We start from the raw sequence: 17685 nt of genomic DNA on the forward strand, positions 1-17685 counted from the left end.
TCAACTGCTTTCCTACATACCAGCAATGAAAAAGTGGAATTTGAAAACAAAATACAATTTACATTAGCACTCCCCAAAATGAAATACTTAGGTATAAATCTAAGAAAATATATACAAGATAAGGATGATAAAAATACAAAACTGATGAATTTAATCAAATAAGACTTAGAGAAATGGAAAGATGTTCTGTGTTCATGGATAGGAAGACTCAACACGAACCAAGCTGTTGGTTCTTTCCAACTTCATCTATAGAGTCAACGCAATTCTAATCAAAATCCAAGCAAGTTATTTTATGAATATGGCAAACAGATTCTAAAGTTTCTATGGAAGTGCAAAAGAACAGTCAACATATTACTGAAGGAGAAGAACACAGACAGAGGACTGACACTGCTGAACTTCCATGACTTCGAAAGTTGACTTAAAACATTGCTGCTGCTGCTGCTGCTGCTAAGTCGCTTCGGTTGTGTCCGACTCTGTGCGACCCCATAGACGGCAGCCCACCAGGCTCCCCTCTCCCTGGGATTCTCCAGGCAAGAATACTGTAGTGGGTTGCCATTTCCTTCTCCAACGCATGAAAGTGAAAAGTGAAAGTGAGGTTGCTTAGTCATGTCCGACTCCTAGCGACCCCATGGACTGCAGCCTACCAGGCTCCTCCGTCCATGGGATTTTCCAGGCAAGAGTACTGGAGTGGGGTGCCATTGCCTTCTCTGCTTAAATGATTAAGACAGTCTAATAGGAACACCTTCAGTTTTTCAGCTGTTTGCTCAATGGTTCTCTTTAACTTCACTTCTCTTGAATTCCACTTATCTCCTTTCCTCCTGTCTCAAAAACAAAAACAAACAAAACAAAAACCCAAACCAAACAAACTCAACTACTCTAGAGTACCAAGGTCATCACCCTCTTACACAGGTGTTCTTGCTTTCTCTTTCCCACCGCCAACATTGTTCTACATGACTCCTCATTTCAAGACTCACCCATTCCCTGAGCCTTTGCAACTGGACTTGTCCTCGCACTCCTCTACACCCAGTGACTCTCAGACCACTGTCCCCACTCCTTGGCCAGGAGGGCTCAGGAACACGCGTTTCTCGCAAGTACCCACGTGATACAGGCACAGGAAGCACACTTTGTGAACCACTTGCTTTGACTCTCAAGACCCATAATCTCCATCATTTGCACAAATCTTGGCTTCAATTACATCCTTTATGCATCCTCCAGTTACTGAATGACTGAACCAGTCATTGCTTTCTGTACATGCCTTGTGCCTTACGTTATTCCCTCTGCTTATAGCACCCTTCTTCAGCCACCTTTGATAATTCAAATCACAGTTTAAGTCTGAAGTCTCATTTTAAATGCCACTTCCTGTGGAAAACCTTGCCTGAATAGCCCAACTCCCAGCCAAATGGTAACAACTGGCTTTGAAAGTGGCTCAGCCAAATGAAGTCCTTTGAAGCCTCAGCTTTGTTAGCCTCACAGTAAACCAGTTTCCGCTCTTGCTGGATCTAGCATTTTCCCTGTTAGTCTGACATCTTCTGTGACAGATCTCTCTAACTCTCTCTCCTCTTTCTTCTGCTTTTTCTTCTCATTCTTTTAAGGGAAATGAGTGAAAAAGAACTTTGAGGTCAGAGACCTGAGTTTGACATCCTCGCTATTTCACTCACTTAATTGAACTTTGTTTCTTCCGCTATGCAGAGATAGGGTAATAACAACTACCTTTGGAGTTATAATAAGATCTAATGTTATAGAAAATAAAGGTTTTTAAACAGTGCTTAGGACACAATGCTGCTGCTGCTAAGTCACTTCAGTCGTGTCCGACTCTGCGTGACCCCATAGACGGCAGCCCACCAGGCTCCCCCGTCCCTGGGATTCTCCAGGCAAGAACACTGGAGTGGGTTGCCATTTCCTTCTCCAATTAGGACACGATGAGCATTCGATAAACATTTATAGCCTTATGTAAATAATTTTCAATTCCCCCAGAGCACCTAGGGAGTGTCTTGCAAATACACATGGCCTGCTTACTGCATAAATGTTCAGAGAAGATGGAATGACTGAACATATTGCTTCTTCCTCATTTTACAGTATCTCTGATCACTATTCTCAGATCAAGGAAACTACCTACAGAAATGAGAACTCTAAAACTCTGTCACTCTACTAGGACTTGTTTGTATTTAATTTAGTGGACAAGTAAGCACTAGAAAAGCAAATGGATGAAAGGATGTCAGGGAGAGCAAAAGAAAATAATTTACCAAATCTATCCATGCTGTGTATCAACTGATCTGTTGCTATTATTATAAAGTCACAGTGCCTTTGGCATCCATCCTGGCGATCGTCAGCTGCCTATGGCATTCACGATGTGCAAAGCAAAAGAGAGTAACTAATTATGTTTTTCTCAATGGAAAGGAGGAGGGAAGGCAAACTATTAATTTTACTTAGTTCCAAAGTGTAACTTTAAACATTCTCACTCTGATACTAGAGAAAACTTCAATCTAAAACCTATTCATTCCATTTATGCCCATTTATACCTTTCTCTAAGAAAAGGGGAAAAAATTCATTCTTGATGAACATGAATATAGGAGAGAGCTAATTTTAGTAGTATGTGAATATATTTTTCCTAACTAGAGTAAAAGTTAAGTCAAAATTTCCACTGTGCAACTGCAAGCCATTGAGCACAATATGTAGAGAATTTTTGCTCACTCTATACATTTTTCTATTAGAACTTTGTCTAATATATCAAATGATCAACCCTTCCTAAAGCCATGGGCAAAGGCAAGTGAAAGTAGCCTGTTTTTATGTTGGTGACAGTGACGGTGGACTAACAAAACTTACTGACCATTATCTCACCAGTTAAAAAAAAACAATCTGTTTGAAATTAAACCACAAAGAGATGAAGTTTTAAATTTTAGTTTTCATAAAAATTGGCTCTATGGTATTCCATTTCATTTTTAAAGAAAAAGAAAATAGTCAAAACAACATAGCACTCCTGTCTAGACTTAGAGTGTCCCAGAATAAGGAATCTGAAGAGAATATAAAATCATATTTACAGAGCATAAAATGTGGGAGAATGACCAGCCCCTTTGCAAACAATCAATTCTAGACTCTGTATTTGAGTAACTTCTGCAAATTCAGCCCAGCTGGGATCCATAAGAAAAACTTCAAAATAGTGCAAGGTTATTTCTGCTTATTAAATAATAGAAATGCTTGCCTCATAAATAATTATTCCTTAGCAAACTATTGGGGAAAAAAGCTTAACAATCCATACCATGATGAAGACTCCAACCAGAAAAATTGAAAAAAGTTAAGGAAAAAGTACCACTTGTTTGAAAGACTGTCAAACAGGTAAAATTTTAAGCCTTTAGATGGAGTTAGCAACAAAATATTTCCCTCACCTGAAATGGAGGATAGTTTCAAGATGCAAAATCTAGAACTAAAATTTGGTTTATGTAACAGTTTCTTTAGTTAGTAAAGTAGCAATCAATTAGATATTCTACAAGCATAATAATACTTAAAATGGTCCCATTATATGCCCAGGAGTGGGACTGCTGGATCATATGGTAGCTCTATTTTTAGCTTTTAAGGAACCTCTACACTGTTCTCCATAGTGACTATATCAATTTATATTCCCACCAAAAGTGTAGGAGGGTTTCCTTCTCTCCACACCCTCTTCAGCATTTATAGATTCAGACAGATGTGAGGTGACAGCTCATTGTGTTTTGATTTCAATTTCTAGGATAATTAGTGATGTTGAACACCTTTTGGCAATCTGTATAACTTCTTTGGAAAAGTATTTATTTAAATCTTCCATCAATTTTCTGATTAGGTTGTTTTTTTTTTCATATTGAGCTGTATGAGCTGTTTGTGTAGTTTGGAGATTAATACCTTCTTGCTCACTTCATTTGCAAATATTTTCTCCCACTTGGAGGGTAGACTTTTTGGTTTTGTTTATGGTTTCCTTTGCTATACAAAAGAGAAGCAAAAGACAAAGGAGAAAAGGAAACATATACCCATCTAAATGCAGAGTTCCAAAGAATAGCAAGGAGAGCTAAGAAAGTTTTCCTAAGTGTAAACTCAGCAATGGCCACAGGACTAGAAAAGGTGAGTTTTCATTCCAATCCCAAAGAAAGGCAATGCCAAAGAACGTTCAAACTACTGCACAATTGCACTCATCTCACACGCTAATAAAGTAATGCTCAAAATTCTCCAAGCCAGGCTCAATGCTACGTGAACCATGAACTTCCAGATGTTCAAGCTGGATTTAGAAAAGGCAGAGGAACCAGACATCAAATTGCCAACATCTACCAGATCACTGAAAAAGCAAGAGAGTTCCAGAAAAATATCTATATCTGCTTTATTGAACACACCAAAGCCTTTGACTGTGTGGATAACAACAAACTGTGGAAAATTCTTCAAGAGATAGGAATACCAGACCACCTGACCTGCCTCTTGAGAAATCTGTATGCAGGTCAAGAAGTAACAGTTAGAACTGGACATGGATAACAGACTGGTTCCAAATAGGAAAAGGAGTACGTCAAGGCTGTATATTGTCACCCTGCTTATTTAACTTCTATACAGAGTACATCATGAGAAATGCTAGGTTGGCTGAAGCAGAAGCTGGAATCAAGATTTCCAGGAGAAATATCAATAACTTCAGATATGCAGATGACACCACCCTTATGGCAGAAAACAAAGAACTAAAGAGCCTCTTGATGAAAGTGAGAGGACAGTGAAAAAGTTGGCTTAAAATTCAACATGGCAAATAGACACGGAAGCAATGGAAAAGTGAGAGACTTTATTTTCTTGGGCTCCAAAATCAGTGCAGATGGTGACTACAGCCATGAAATTAAAAGATGCTTGCTCCTTGGAAGAAAAGCTATGACCAACCTAGATAGCAGAGACATTAAAAAGCAGAGACATTACTTTGCCAACAAAGGTCCATCTAGTCAAAGCTATGGTTTTTCCAGTAATCATGTTTGGATGTGAGAGTTAGACTATAAAGAAAGCTGAGCACCGAAGAATTGATGCTTTTGAACTGTGGTGTTGGAGAAGACTCTTGAGAGTCCCTTGGACTGCAAGGAGATCCAACTAGTCCATCCTAAAGGAGATCAGTCCTGGGTGTTCATTGGAAGGACTGATGCTGAAGCTGAAACTCCAATACTTGGGCCACCTGATGCGAAGAACTGACTCATTGGAAAAGACCCTGGTGCTGGAAAGATTAAAGGCAGGAGGAGAAGGGGACTACAGAGGATGAGATCGTTGGATGGCATCACTGACTCGATGGACATGAGTTTGAGCAAGTTCTAGGAGTTGGTGATGGACAGGGAAGCCTGGTGAGCTGCAGTCCATGGGGTCACAAAGAGTCAGACACGACTGACCATTTGAACTGAACTTGCTACACAAAAGCTTTTACGAATAATTAGGTCCATTTGTCCATTTTTGTTGTTATTTTCATTACTTTAGGGGGTGGATCAAAAAAAAATCTTGCTCCAATTTATGTCAAAGAATAGTCTGCCTATGTTTTTCTCTAATTTATAGTATATGGCCTTACATTAAGGTCTTTAATCCATTTTGAGTTTATTTTTGTGTATAGTGTTAGGGAGTATTCTAATTTCATTCTCTATATAGAAAACCATAATTTGAAAGGATGCATGCACCTTGATGTCACTGTAGCACTATTTACACTAGCTAGGAAATGGAAAAAACCTAAATATCCATCAACAGAGGAATGAATAAAGAAGATGTGTTACATATATACACGGAATTTTACTCAGCCCTTAAAAAGGAATAAAATAATGCAATCTGCGGCAACATGGATGGATCTAGAGATTATCATACAGAGTGAAGTAAGTCAGAAAGAGAAAGACAAATATTGTATAATATCTCTTAAATATGAAATCTTGAAAAAGGGTACAGATGAACTTACTTGCAAAGCAAAAATAGAGTCACAGATGTAGAAAACAAATTTATGGTTACCAAGGGGAGATGGGATGGACTGGTGGATTGAGTCTGATATATATATAATCACTGTATATAAAATAGACAGCTCGTGAGAATCTACTGTATAGCACAGGGAACTTTACTCAGTGCTCCATGGGGACCTAAATGGGAAGGGAATCTAAAGAAAGTTGGATATGTGTATACATGTAACTAATTCACTTAGGTGTATAACAGAAACTAACACAACATTATAAGGCAACTATACTCCAATACCTTGGAGAAGGAAATGGCAACCCACTCCAGCATTCTTGCCTGGAGAATCCCAGGGACAGAGGAGCCTGGTGGGCTGCTGTCCATGGGGTCACACAGTCGGAGACGACTAAAGCGACTTAGCATGCACGCATGCACTGGAGAAGGAAATGGCAACCCACTCCAGTGTCCTTGCCTGGAGAATCCCAGGGACGGGGAAGCCTGGTGGGCTGCCGTCTGTGGGGTCGCACAGAGTCGGACACGACTGAAGCGACAGCAGCAGCAGCAGCATACTCCAATTAAAAAATAAGTAAGATGGTTCCATTATATAGATTCAGGACTCTGCAAAATAAATTTCACATGAAACAATACTGACTCCATATAATAACTTGAAAATATTTGTGTTCAACATTGGTCCTAGTCAACAATAAGAGTTACATATGGATTCTGCCCACACATTGCTTTAGACTGAGATTCACTTATAGAAGACAAGTTTAACAAAGTAAGCAATGTTTAAATCTTACCCTCTGGCCAGGACTTATTGAGAAGGATATGTTCTCTAGTATGGCATTCCCTCCATCTATATACTTTGCTGTGAGGTCTTTGACAGTCATTTGGCCCCCTGAGGGCCAGATGTCATCTTTCTTCACATGTTGATTCTCGATGATCATAACTTTTGAGAGCTGACTATCCTTGGATGGTCTGAATGAATTGTTAGGTTTACCATCTTCTGCTGGCATATCAATAAACTTAAAGACTCGGCTCACAGATCGCATCTGAAATAAAAACAATATTTTATTTTTTTAAGAGTTGCAGAGAGTGTCAAAATTAGTTTAATGTTTCCTAAAATATAACTTGTAGGATGTGATACTAGCTAGTTGTCAGTTGGTTATTTGTTAGGTTTCTCAATGAAGTAACAGGAAATAATTGGATAGAACTAAAAGCTTAACCAAGAGAATTAACTAGAATTTCTATAAATGGGCTCTTTATAAACCTGTTTATTTTTGTGATCACTCAACTCTCAGTTATGCAAGCCACATATAAATAGCCAAACTTTACTCAATGGAATAGATGATGTCAAGGGGAAACTTGTTTTCTCCCATTGTGTAGTACAATGTTCTGCAACTGATAAGTTATAATAAAATGTTTCACACTTCAAAATCACTATACAAAAGGCTTTCCTTATTCTTACAGTGCATTAATAACTATCAACAATTCTATGTCAGCTGGGTGGCAAGTAGACTCCTGAAGCTCAGTAAATTTTGAATAACTTCACAATAATCTTCAAACAAATTTGAAGTCACTGGCATACATCTGTAGTTAAATATTACATTTTTAATCTAAATTATTTAAAGATCAATGTCCACTGCTGAGCAAAATGTGACTGTGTATAAGGGCTGTATTTGAAATTTAACCATTTTTAAAATTAATTTATTTTTAAAATTTTATTTTATTGACATATAGTTGATTTACAATGTTGTGTTAGTTTCTGGTATTCAACAAAGTGATTCAATTATTCAAATGTATACAAATTCTTTTTCATATTCTTTTCCATTACAGTTTATTACAGGATATTGAATATAGTTCCCTGTGCAACAATAGGACCTTGCAGTTTGTCCATTCTGTATATAATAACTTGCATCTGCTAAACCCAGTCTCCCAATCCATCCCTTCCCCTTGGCAACCATAAATCCATTCTCTATGTCTGTGAGTCTGTTTCTGTTTTGCAAATAAGTTCACTTATATCACATTTTAGATTCCACATGTGATATCATATGGTGTTTGTCTTTCTCTTTCTGACGTATTTTGCTTAGTAAGATCATCTCTAGTTGCACCCATGTGCATTTGCACCCATGTGCAAATGGCATTATAAAATTCAACTATTTTGCACAAGTGCTTTAATTATTTAATGACAGCATATTTCTCTGAACAATTATAATTTACAAACTTTAGAAAGTGATTTTTAAAATAGCTTGGCATATAATAGGCATCCAATATATAATTGAAAATATTTAAAGTAAATGTACTTGTGTGCTCACTTGCGACCAACTCTTTGTGTCCCCATGGACTGTAGCCTGCCAGGCTCCTCTGTCCACCGGATTTCCTAAGCCAGAATACTGGAGTGGGTTGCCATTTCCTTCTCTAAGGGATCGTCCTGACCCGGGGATCGAACCTGCATCTCCTGCATTGGCAGGATTCTTTACCGCTGAGCAACCAGGTGGCCCATTAACAGCTTACTAGACAGAAAATTTTTGTCTGAAAAGTAATTGCTGATTCTGGTTTTACCCAGTTGAGAATTTAACCTTCTTCTTTACAATGTTAATTTATTATCATCATAGTTATTTAGATACTAGAAATAATTCTTTCTGCAAAAAAAAAAAAATGGTGAGATGAAATGATGTGGGCGTTCATTTCTATTATTTTTATTTTTCACTATCAAAAGGTGAAATGGGAAGAATTCTTCATCTTTAGTATGAAATGACTTGTAGATGAATCAGAGAAGTTCAGATATTTATCCTTAATTGAACATTTAAAGCTTCATATTAGAAAATCTTATAGCATTGCCTGTTTTCACATGCACTGATCAAGACTGATATTGATAAAGAGCTTTCTTCTATCTAGTAATTGTGTGCTTCAATTTCCCTCCTCTTGAATATATCTTCAAATTATCTTCAATAATTATTCAAGATTCAAAAAGAGAATCCTTTCAAGCCAAAACCCACTAGAAATGGAAGTGAAAAATATCCAAAGCCGATGTCCATCATAAATAACTCAGGAGGAAATAAATGGCATATTATAATTATCCCTCTGACACAATATTTTAAATTCCAAATTACAGGTGATTTTCAGAGTTTATTAAATCCTGACTCAGTTTTTTTTATTAAATTTGAATTGAAATACACTGTTGACATTTCTGCATGTCAGTGCTGTGAAGAATTCTATACTAGTTTTTGTTAAGTGCTTTAGCACATCAAGTAAGGAATTGTATAACAAAAGTCCATCCTATTTTAACACTTTCAAGCATCAAAAAACATTTAAATATTGCTATCAAAACTATTCAACATTACATGTGCTATTATTAGAAAATGACATCAAAACTACTATTTTGACAGCACTAAAATGTCATGCACAATTTTTCTTTGTAAGCATTTGTCTGAGTACAGCAAATTACATTCTTCATTAGCAAGGGTGAATCCAGGACTTCTTTTGTTGTTGTTTTGTTTTTTGAATTCAGAATTTCTAATGTCAGCTATGGTATACAGAATGCACCTATCAAATTGAGAAAATACAATTTTCAACTCATCACCTTTCATAGAATCTAGTTGCTTAAAGTGACCCCAAGACAGATTATTATAGTTATCCACAGCATGGTCAAATATCCCTGCCCAAGAACAAGTTCACCTTAACAACAGGCACTCATCTACAGCCCGTGAACATTCACTCAACTCAATAGGTTAAAGTATTTTCTGACAGGAAGGAAAGGTGGCCAGTGCAGACACTTGCATTATGGATAGGTTTTCAGCCACTGAAAGAGTGAACAGACAATGTGGGCAGATAATATTATGAATTACTAACTCCCTATACCTCACAGGCTCTCCAACTGGCACATTACTTCCACTGCCTCTCAAAGGAGAAGGCACACAGAACCAGTACACAGAAAACCATTTCTGGCCTTGCAAGGTGCAAAAAACTGCCTTTGTAGTCAGAGATTCAGAGTTCAAAAATTTTGAGCCACAAGAATATTGCCTGTCAAGATTCAAACACCAAAGCCTGAAGGACACAAGCCCAAAGGACAGGGTTCATGTAAAAGCCAGTAGTCAAGGATGAACTTCTGATGGGCGAGAAACGGCTTCTCTCCTCACCCCCCAGTCTGACTCACAAATGGGCTGAGGCACCAGTTCCTCTAAAAAGGAGCACTGCCTTGCAACTGAACTCGGCTTCTATCCTCAAGTAGGTCTGAGTGATTTTAGAACTTAGGAGGCCTGTGCCTCAGTTCTAAGGTGGATACAGGAATGGGGCAGGGCTTGGAGAAACTTCCAGTGCCCGTACGGCATAGGAGCATAAGAGTGGGCATGCCTACATGACATGTTGAGACACAGATAAGTTGACATAGCTTTGGATTTTCTTGTATTTCCAGAATGATGATGAGGGGAAGCCAAATAATCCCCATGCTTTGACCCCTTGGGGTCTTCCATTCCTCAGGGACACGGAAGCAGCTGAGAGAGTGCAGACTCACCAAGGGAGAGCTACCAGTCAGGATCCAAAGGAAGACCCAATGCACCTGGACTGTACTCCTCTAGGTCAGAGACAGCCCTGGAGATACCTAGCACAACAAGGGACAACCTAGGGCCAGACGCCCCCTCCCTCCAGGTCTTGGTATCCTGTAAACTCCACTCACAATTGATTCTGGAGTCACTTCTAGTAAGATCTCTGAATTCACCAAGGTTTCTTCTACTCGGTGGAAGGCATGCTCAAATAGAAAATAAATATGACTATAACACAAGTAGTCATGTATCTCCCACAGTTGATTTAACAACCAAAGATTCATGTCTGTAGTGAGGGATGGATCCAGGTGTGGCGGAAACAGAGACTTAGGTAATGTGGGAGACTCTTAAGAGAAGGTCTTAAGAAGACATCAATACAATATCAATACAATGAAATATTATTCAGCCATAAAAAGGATGAAACATGAAATATTATCATTTGCAACACTGATGAACACAGAGATTATGATACTAAGTGAAAGTAGACAGAGAAAGATAAATATTATAAGATATCATTTGTATGTGAATTCTAAAAAAATAATACCAATGAATCCATTTACAAAACAGAAACAGACTCACAGATACAGAAAATAAACTTACGGTTACTGAAGTAGGGGATAAATTAGGAGCATGGGATTAACAGATACACACTACTGTAAATAAAAAGAATAAGCAACAAGGATTTACTGTATAACACAGGGAACAATATTCAAAAAAAGAGAAGAAAGAAAAAGAAATAAAATTCTGCATAGAAAATTAAGTATAGGACCTTCAAAAGTTTCCATACAAGTGGCAGAATGTGAGCTCACGTCTAAGGGGCTTCAGTTAAATCCACTGTGCCTATTACAGTAAACTTATTCAAGCACTGTTTGTGTATCTTCTCCATCGAGTGTTTAGCATCATGCAGTCCCTTAATAAATCTCTGTTCATAATGAATTAACCCATTGTTCCACCTCACATGCAGAAAGCAGTTTCTGAGCAGGGAGAATGGCAGTGCTGTAACTTAGTAGGAAATCTAAGCTGCAGTTGTAGCCTCAGCTCTCACCCTAAAAATATACATTGCTATTGGGATCAGAAGGATGTTGTAACATATCAAATTATTTTTAGTCTCATCTACTTGTTTTCATTAATCTTTTTAACCTAACTGAATCCTATCTCTAATTTGGTATGTCTAAATATTTTAAGGTGATTTATAAAAACTGCTGTGCCATTGTCCAGCTATGTAGGTGGAACTGGATGGAAATTCAGATTTGACAGTTTTCAGAGTTCTGTAGATGGAGTTGGGAAAACTCTTTAACCTGAAGTTGCTGCTTCTGTGCATAGAAAAGTGTTTCCTCTGGAGGAATGAGGGGGTATCGCTGTCTAGCTCACTGACAGCAAAGTCTCAATGTAGCCATTACCAGCTTAGGTGGGAGCACATGTCTTAGATTTTAAGAACTAAATGATGAAGCCGAAATGAGACTCAGGCACTGAAACATCAAATCTATTCCTCATGTGAAGAGGAAAACCTGATATAATTTGCATAGGCTTTCCACAAAATTGGAGCTTAGTCAAAATGAAGTGGGGTTTTTGCTTGAGAAGTATCTCATTTAAAATTTTGGCATGATTATTTAGATGTATTACATTCAAAAATTCTCCTGAGCCCATCTTTAAAAATGAATCTCATTATCTTTATGATAATGTCTGAATTACTTATCTAAGCATCAGGAGAACAAAGTCTTTTGGGGAAAGATTGCTCCATAGCCTCATCTCAACTTTACTTTGTAACAGATATACTTAGTGAAAAAGAAAATAATTCCTGATTTTCCTTTTCACCTTTTGTTAACAAAGAGGCAAGAAAAGGCTTAAAGACCTATTTTAGGGCGAGTAAGGAAACCAGACTCTCTTCCCTTCACAAAATATTTGTTCTATTTCCTTTCATCCTTTTGGTTGTTTGGAAACTAGGCCATCAGATTTGTTCATTAACACCTAAGCTACATGTAACACCCACAAAGCCATGACAATAGAAAATACATTGCAAAAGCCTGAGATCTGGCTGGCAGTGTTGTAAAGAGTGTTCATAATTGGTGGTTACAGGAAGATTACAATAAATAAATGTGAAGACAATCATCTATTAATAGAAAACTGACACCATGTGAAAAACATCACACATTTTGCAAGAGAAATTTTCAAAATGTGAAGTACATAAAAGGGAGGATTAAAGTGTTTTAAATCTTAGATTCTTCCTGGTAGGCCCAAACTAGATGCTTTTCAGAGTCAACTGACAGTGACCTGAGACCCAAGGCCATGTTAGAGTGATTAGCATAATCTTTAGGCCATGGATATAGACTTAAGAGATAATGGTTATCATGGAAACAGACTCTCTGCCCAAAACATATTCTTGAAATTCTGGTCTATCTTTCTGCACTGATTACTTATGCTCCTAGAGCCCTTAACAAGTCAATCAGGACTGTATTGCTATAAATTATTAACAGCATAAGTGAGTTACTTATAGTATACTATAGATTCTAACCCTTTATAAATTATTATAGCTTGCTACCTAATCTGTGGCGAATCATATGGCAAGTCAATTTGACTTTTTCTGACTGTAGGATATGCAAAAAAAAAAAAAAAACCCACAACGAATGACAAAAAGGCATATCTTAAATAAACACAGAGATATCAAATACATTGGTGCCTATTTTCAATAATTAAGAGCTTCAATAATTATGGTGCCAAGTGCCAATAGGCAAAGGAGGACTCTGATTTACCTATCTGAAAAGGTCTGATATCACTTATTACATCTACTACTCAAACTTGAACTTAGACGCTTTCTGGAGTTACTATTTTCTAAAAGCATATGATAGGCTATCAGCAAGTGCTTGGTGAATACAACTGGGCCTATGAGGTGTCCATTAAACATATTTCAAAGGAAATCTCAAGAAGAGGAGACTTACTAGACAAAAAAAATTAAAACAACAAATCAAAATATTTTCCCAAGGTTTTGACTATTTTACCAAGATTTTTCTAAGCATCTTAATTTTGAGATAGCACAACTTCCCCAAGTTCTCTATCATTAAGCACCATTCTTTACACATCTTTCAGGTTTACATCTGTCACTGGTTGATATACAGAATAAAAATAATTTGCTGACAGTCCATCAGTTCCAAAGCAAATTCTATCCAATAGACCAGAGGTGAGCAAAACTATGGCCCAATGGCCAAATCACGGCATATCCATTTGTTTACATTAGCGTTGCCCTACAAAAGCTTAAGTTTCCCAGGTGGCTCCGTGGTAAAAAAAAATCCAGCTGCCAATGCTGGAGCTACAGGAGATGCAGGTTCGAACCCTGGGTTGGGAAGATCCCCTGGAGAAGGAAATGGCAATCCACTCCAATATTCTTGCTTGGGAAGTCCCATGGACAGACGAGCCTGGTTGGCTCGCAGAGAGCCCACGTCCATGGCATCACAAAGAGTTGAACAGGACTGAGTGTTTGCACGTGCATGCACACACACACAAGCTTAGCTGAATAACTGCATAGAGACCACATAGCTCACAATGTTGAAAAAAGTACTACCTAACTCTTTACAGGAAAAATTTGCTGGCTCCCTGCCGTGACTCACAGAAAACTGGAGCGAAACTGAACCTTGCTGCTGCTGCTGTGTCGCTTCAGTCGTGTCCGACTCTGTGCAACCCCTCAGACAGCAGCCCACCAGGCTCCCCCGTCCCTGGGATTCTCCAGACAAGAACACTGGAGTGGGTTGCCATTTCCTTCTCCAATGGGTGAAAGTGAAAAGTGAAAGTGAAGTCGCTCAGTCGTGTCCGACTCTTCGCGACCCCAAGGACTGTAGCCTACCAGGCTCCTCCATCCACGGGATTTTCCAGGCAAGAGTAGTGGAGTGGGGTGCCATTGCCTTCTCCAAATGAACCTTAGAGACCCTCAAATCCAGTAAATCACAAGTCTATATATACCAGGATCACCTGGAGCACTTTTTAAAAGATAGACATCATGCCTGGTCACTTTGCCCTCAACCAAGAGAATCATTTTAATTAGTCTCAGAGGACCCTGAGTAGTCTCTATTTTTATAAAGGTTCCACATGTGCTGTCAGGTTGGGAACTTCTGATCTAATCCATTCCTTCTTGGTACAAATGAAAAATTCTAAATCCAGGAAGTTTAAGCAATAAGCACAAAGCTCCACAAATTTCCCACAATTTTCTACACTTACACAGTCCTGTCAGGTTCTCATAAGCCTCTCCAACCAATTCAAGACTCAACAACATCTTAATAGAGCTTTTTTTGTCTTTGTTGGTTCAAGTAACACACCGGTTAAGAGTTCTTTGATCAGCTCTGACAACTGCAGTGGTGAATGACCTAATCACTGGACCTGAGCCCTCAGGGGCAGTAGCAGACCCCTGTGACTCCCAAGAGCACCCGGAACAGTGCCTGCGTATGTGCCAATGAGGACTTGAGATATCTCAGAGATTCGGAAGAGAATGTCAGAACTAACAGAACCTTAAAACATTTCCAACCAAACTGTTTCATTTACAAAGGAGGAAAAAGCAAAGCCCTCACGTAGATTATGACTTCTTTGCCTAAGGCTGCACAACTTCTTGGTGGTAAGACTACAGCGGAACACGGCATAGAAAGCCACTTTATAGGATGGAAATAGAAAGGCTGGGTGGGACGAAGTCTTGGAACAGACGTCATAAGTGGAAAATACACCCCCAAAGACTTCTGAGAACAGAAAAACAAAGAAAGGTATTATCAAGAAGCCATTAAAAGGAGGTTAAAAAAATATAAGAAATGAATCCTCCCCTCAGATTCTCAGGGCAGAAACTATTTTCAATCCAAGAGAATTGGGCATCAGGAGAACTGAGAATTGAAGAAAAGCCAGGTTCCCCACTTCTCCTCGCATCAGGTTTCTCATTGGTCACTGTACAATCAGTCACTTGATCTTTACTGGAACCCAAAATAAACACAGGCAATAAAAGGACAAAGGAGAAACAGAGGGAGTTTCTATTGACAGAAAACTCTTCTCAGATTACATCACTCTTGTAAGAACTTTCTGGAAACTCATTAACTGGAATCTGAATGTGAACCCTACAGAGGTACAGTCTTCCTTACTCATCCTGGAGGCTTCCACCCTCGTGTGCTACTAAGAACACACTATGCAACAGGGATGGTTTATTGTCTGCTACGACTGGAGAATTAAGAAAGTGGGTACTAGTCATACACTCAGATATTTTATTTTTGCTCACCAAGACGCAGACAGTCCTGAAAATAGATGAACTGTCAACTGCCTCATTCAAACAATGATACTCTTAGTGTGAGCAATTCACCAGTCACCAGATGGCTTGATACAACTAAGTCTGAAACATTACCCTTGCATCCTTTCTAGCTCTCATTTATTTAATTTCCATTCATTCATGGAGGCAAAAATCTAGGTATACACTGCCTATTTAAGACAGTGAAGTAAAAGTCTCTCAGTCGTGTCTGACTCCTTGAGACCCCATGGACTATATAGTCCATGGAATTTTCCAGGTCAGAATACTGGAGTGGGTAGCCATTCCCTTCTCCAGGGATCCTTCCCAATCCAGGGATTGAACCCAGGTCTCCCACAATGCAGGCGGATTCTTAATCAGCTAAGCCACCAAAGAAGCCCATTTAGGATATATGAAGTTTAAATAGTTAACAATAGGAGACAGAGAAGCTTTATGTTGTTAAAAATGGCAGGCATCTTATGAATTCAAATACAATAAGTACACAACTTTGTTAAATAATAACACAAAATTTTTTAAGATTGAACTTACTTTAATCCATATGGTACTTGAGGAATGGAGCTAAAAAGAATTAATACGTCACTTTTCATCCCATCTACAGAATAGTATAAGCTTTGCAATTGAAATGAACAGAGAGACATACATATGTGCTGTGCTGTGCTATGCTTAGTTGCTCAGCCGTGTCCGACTCTCTGTGACCTCATGGTCTATAGCGTACTAAGCTCCTCTGTCCATAGGGATTCTCCAGGCAAGAATACTGGAATGGGTTGCCATGCCTTCCTCCAGGGGATCTTCCCAACCCAGGGATTGAATCCAGGTCTCCCTTAGTGCAGGCGGATTTTTACCATCCGAGCCACCAGGGAAACTCATGAATACTGGAGTGGGTGGCCTATCCCTTCTCTAAGGGCTCTTCCCGACCCAGGAATCAAGCCGGGGTCTGCTGCATTCCAGGTAGATTCTTTATCAGCTGAGGTACCAGGGAAGCCAGATACACACATAATTTATGTTAAAATTAAGAGATAATTAGATATAACAGTTCTTAAAACACTGTGGTATCAATTGAAATAACTGGAAATCCCCTAACATGGGAGTTTAAACAGGAATTAAGTTGGACTCTGATAATTTTACTATTTAAAAAATCTCTGGGGTTATTCACAACCTATTATACTACACTGTTCATAAGGTGACAGATGAACTTTTTCCCAAACTCCTATATAAAGCTAGACAAACTAGTAGGCGAAACAGAAGTTTTGTTCACTTATAATTGTCTCTTGATACCACAAGCATATTTCCAGGAGATTCCAAATAAGAATTTATGAACTAAAATGTCAAGTCTACTGGAAGACAGTCTATCACTGTGTTTTATAAACACATGGAGGTGTCAAGTTAGTAGTTGAATATATATATAGAGAGAGAGCAGAGGAGTGGTCTTAACTGGAGATATGAATGTGTGATTCACTGAGAGATGATTTCAGAAGCACAGAGTTAGATTATAACAGAGAAAGTGTAGATAGAAGAGGGCTAGCATACAGCTGGTGTTTAGTGATCTGAAAGATGATAAGGGGCCAGCAAAGAGAATTAAGGAGGAACCGGTGAGGCAGCAGGAAAACCGGGTGTGAAAAACATCACCCTAGTGAAAGAAGACAGGATAACAAGAAGGATGTGTCCATGGCATGAGTATGAGTACTACTTGAGAGACTGAGAGATATAAAGACGCTGGCTCTAGAAAGATATTGGTTATGAGTCTGAGGGATGATGGAAATGAAATGAAGTAGGGTATGGAAAGAATTTCCATATTTCAAATCCTAAAAGATGATGCTGTTAAAGTGCTTCACTTAAATTGCCAGCAAATCTGTAAAACTCAGCAGTGGCCACAGGACAGGAAAAGGTCAGTTTTCATTCCAATCCCAAAGAAAGCCAATGCCAAAGAATGTTCAAACTACTGCACAATTGCACTCATCTCACATGCTAGCAAAGCAATGT

General features: G+C 38.6%; 1 protein-coding gene across 3 annotated transcripts in view; it reads right to left on the minus strand.

Moving 5' to 3' along the window:
• Positions 1-17685, minus strand: part of CFTR (CF transmembrane conductance regulator) — a 191923-nt gene that overhangs the window by 40382 nt on the left and 133856 nt on the right. For all 3 annotated transcript variants that reach the window (XM_043873384.1, XM_043873381.1, XM_043873383.1), the window contains exon 22: positions 6702-6953. In XM_043873384.1, coding sequence (XP_043729319.1) covers positions 6702-6953 — 252 coding nt within the window. The remainder of the gene's footprint in view (positions 1-6701; positions 6954-17685) is intronic.

Source organism: Cervus elaphus, chromosome 18 (assembly GCF_910594005.1).
Source record: "Cervus elaphus chromosome 18, mCerEla1.1, whole genome shotgun sequence".
NCBI classification, from domain to species: domain Eukaryota; kingdom Metazoa; phylum Chordata; class Mammalia; order Artiodactyla; family Cervidae; genus Cervus; species Cervus elaphus.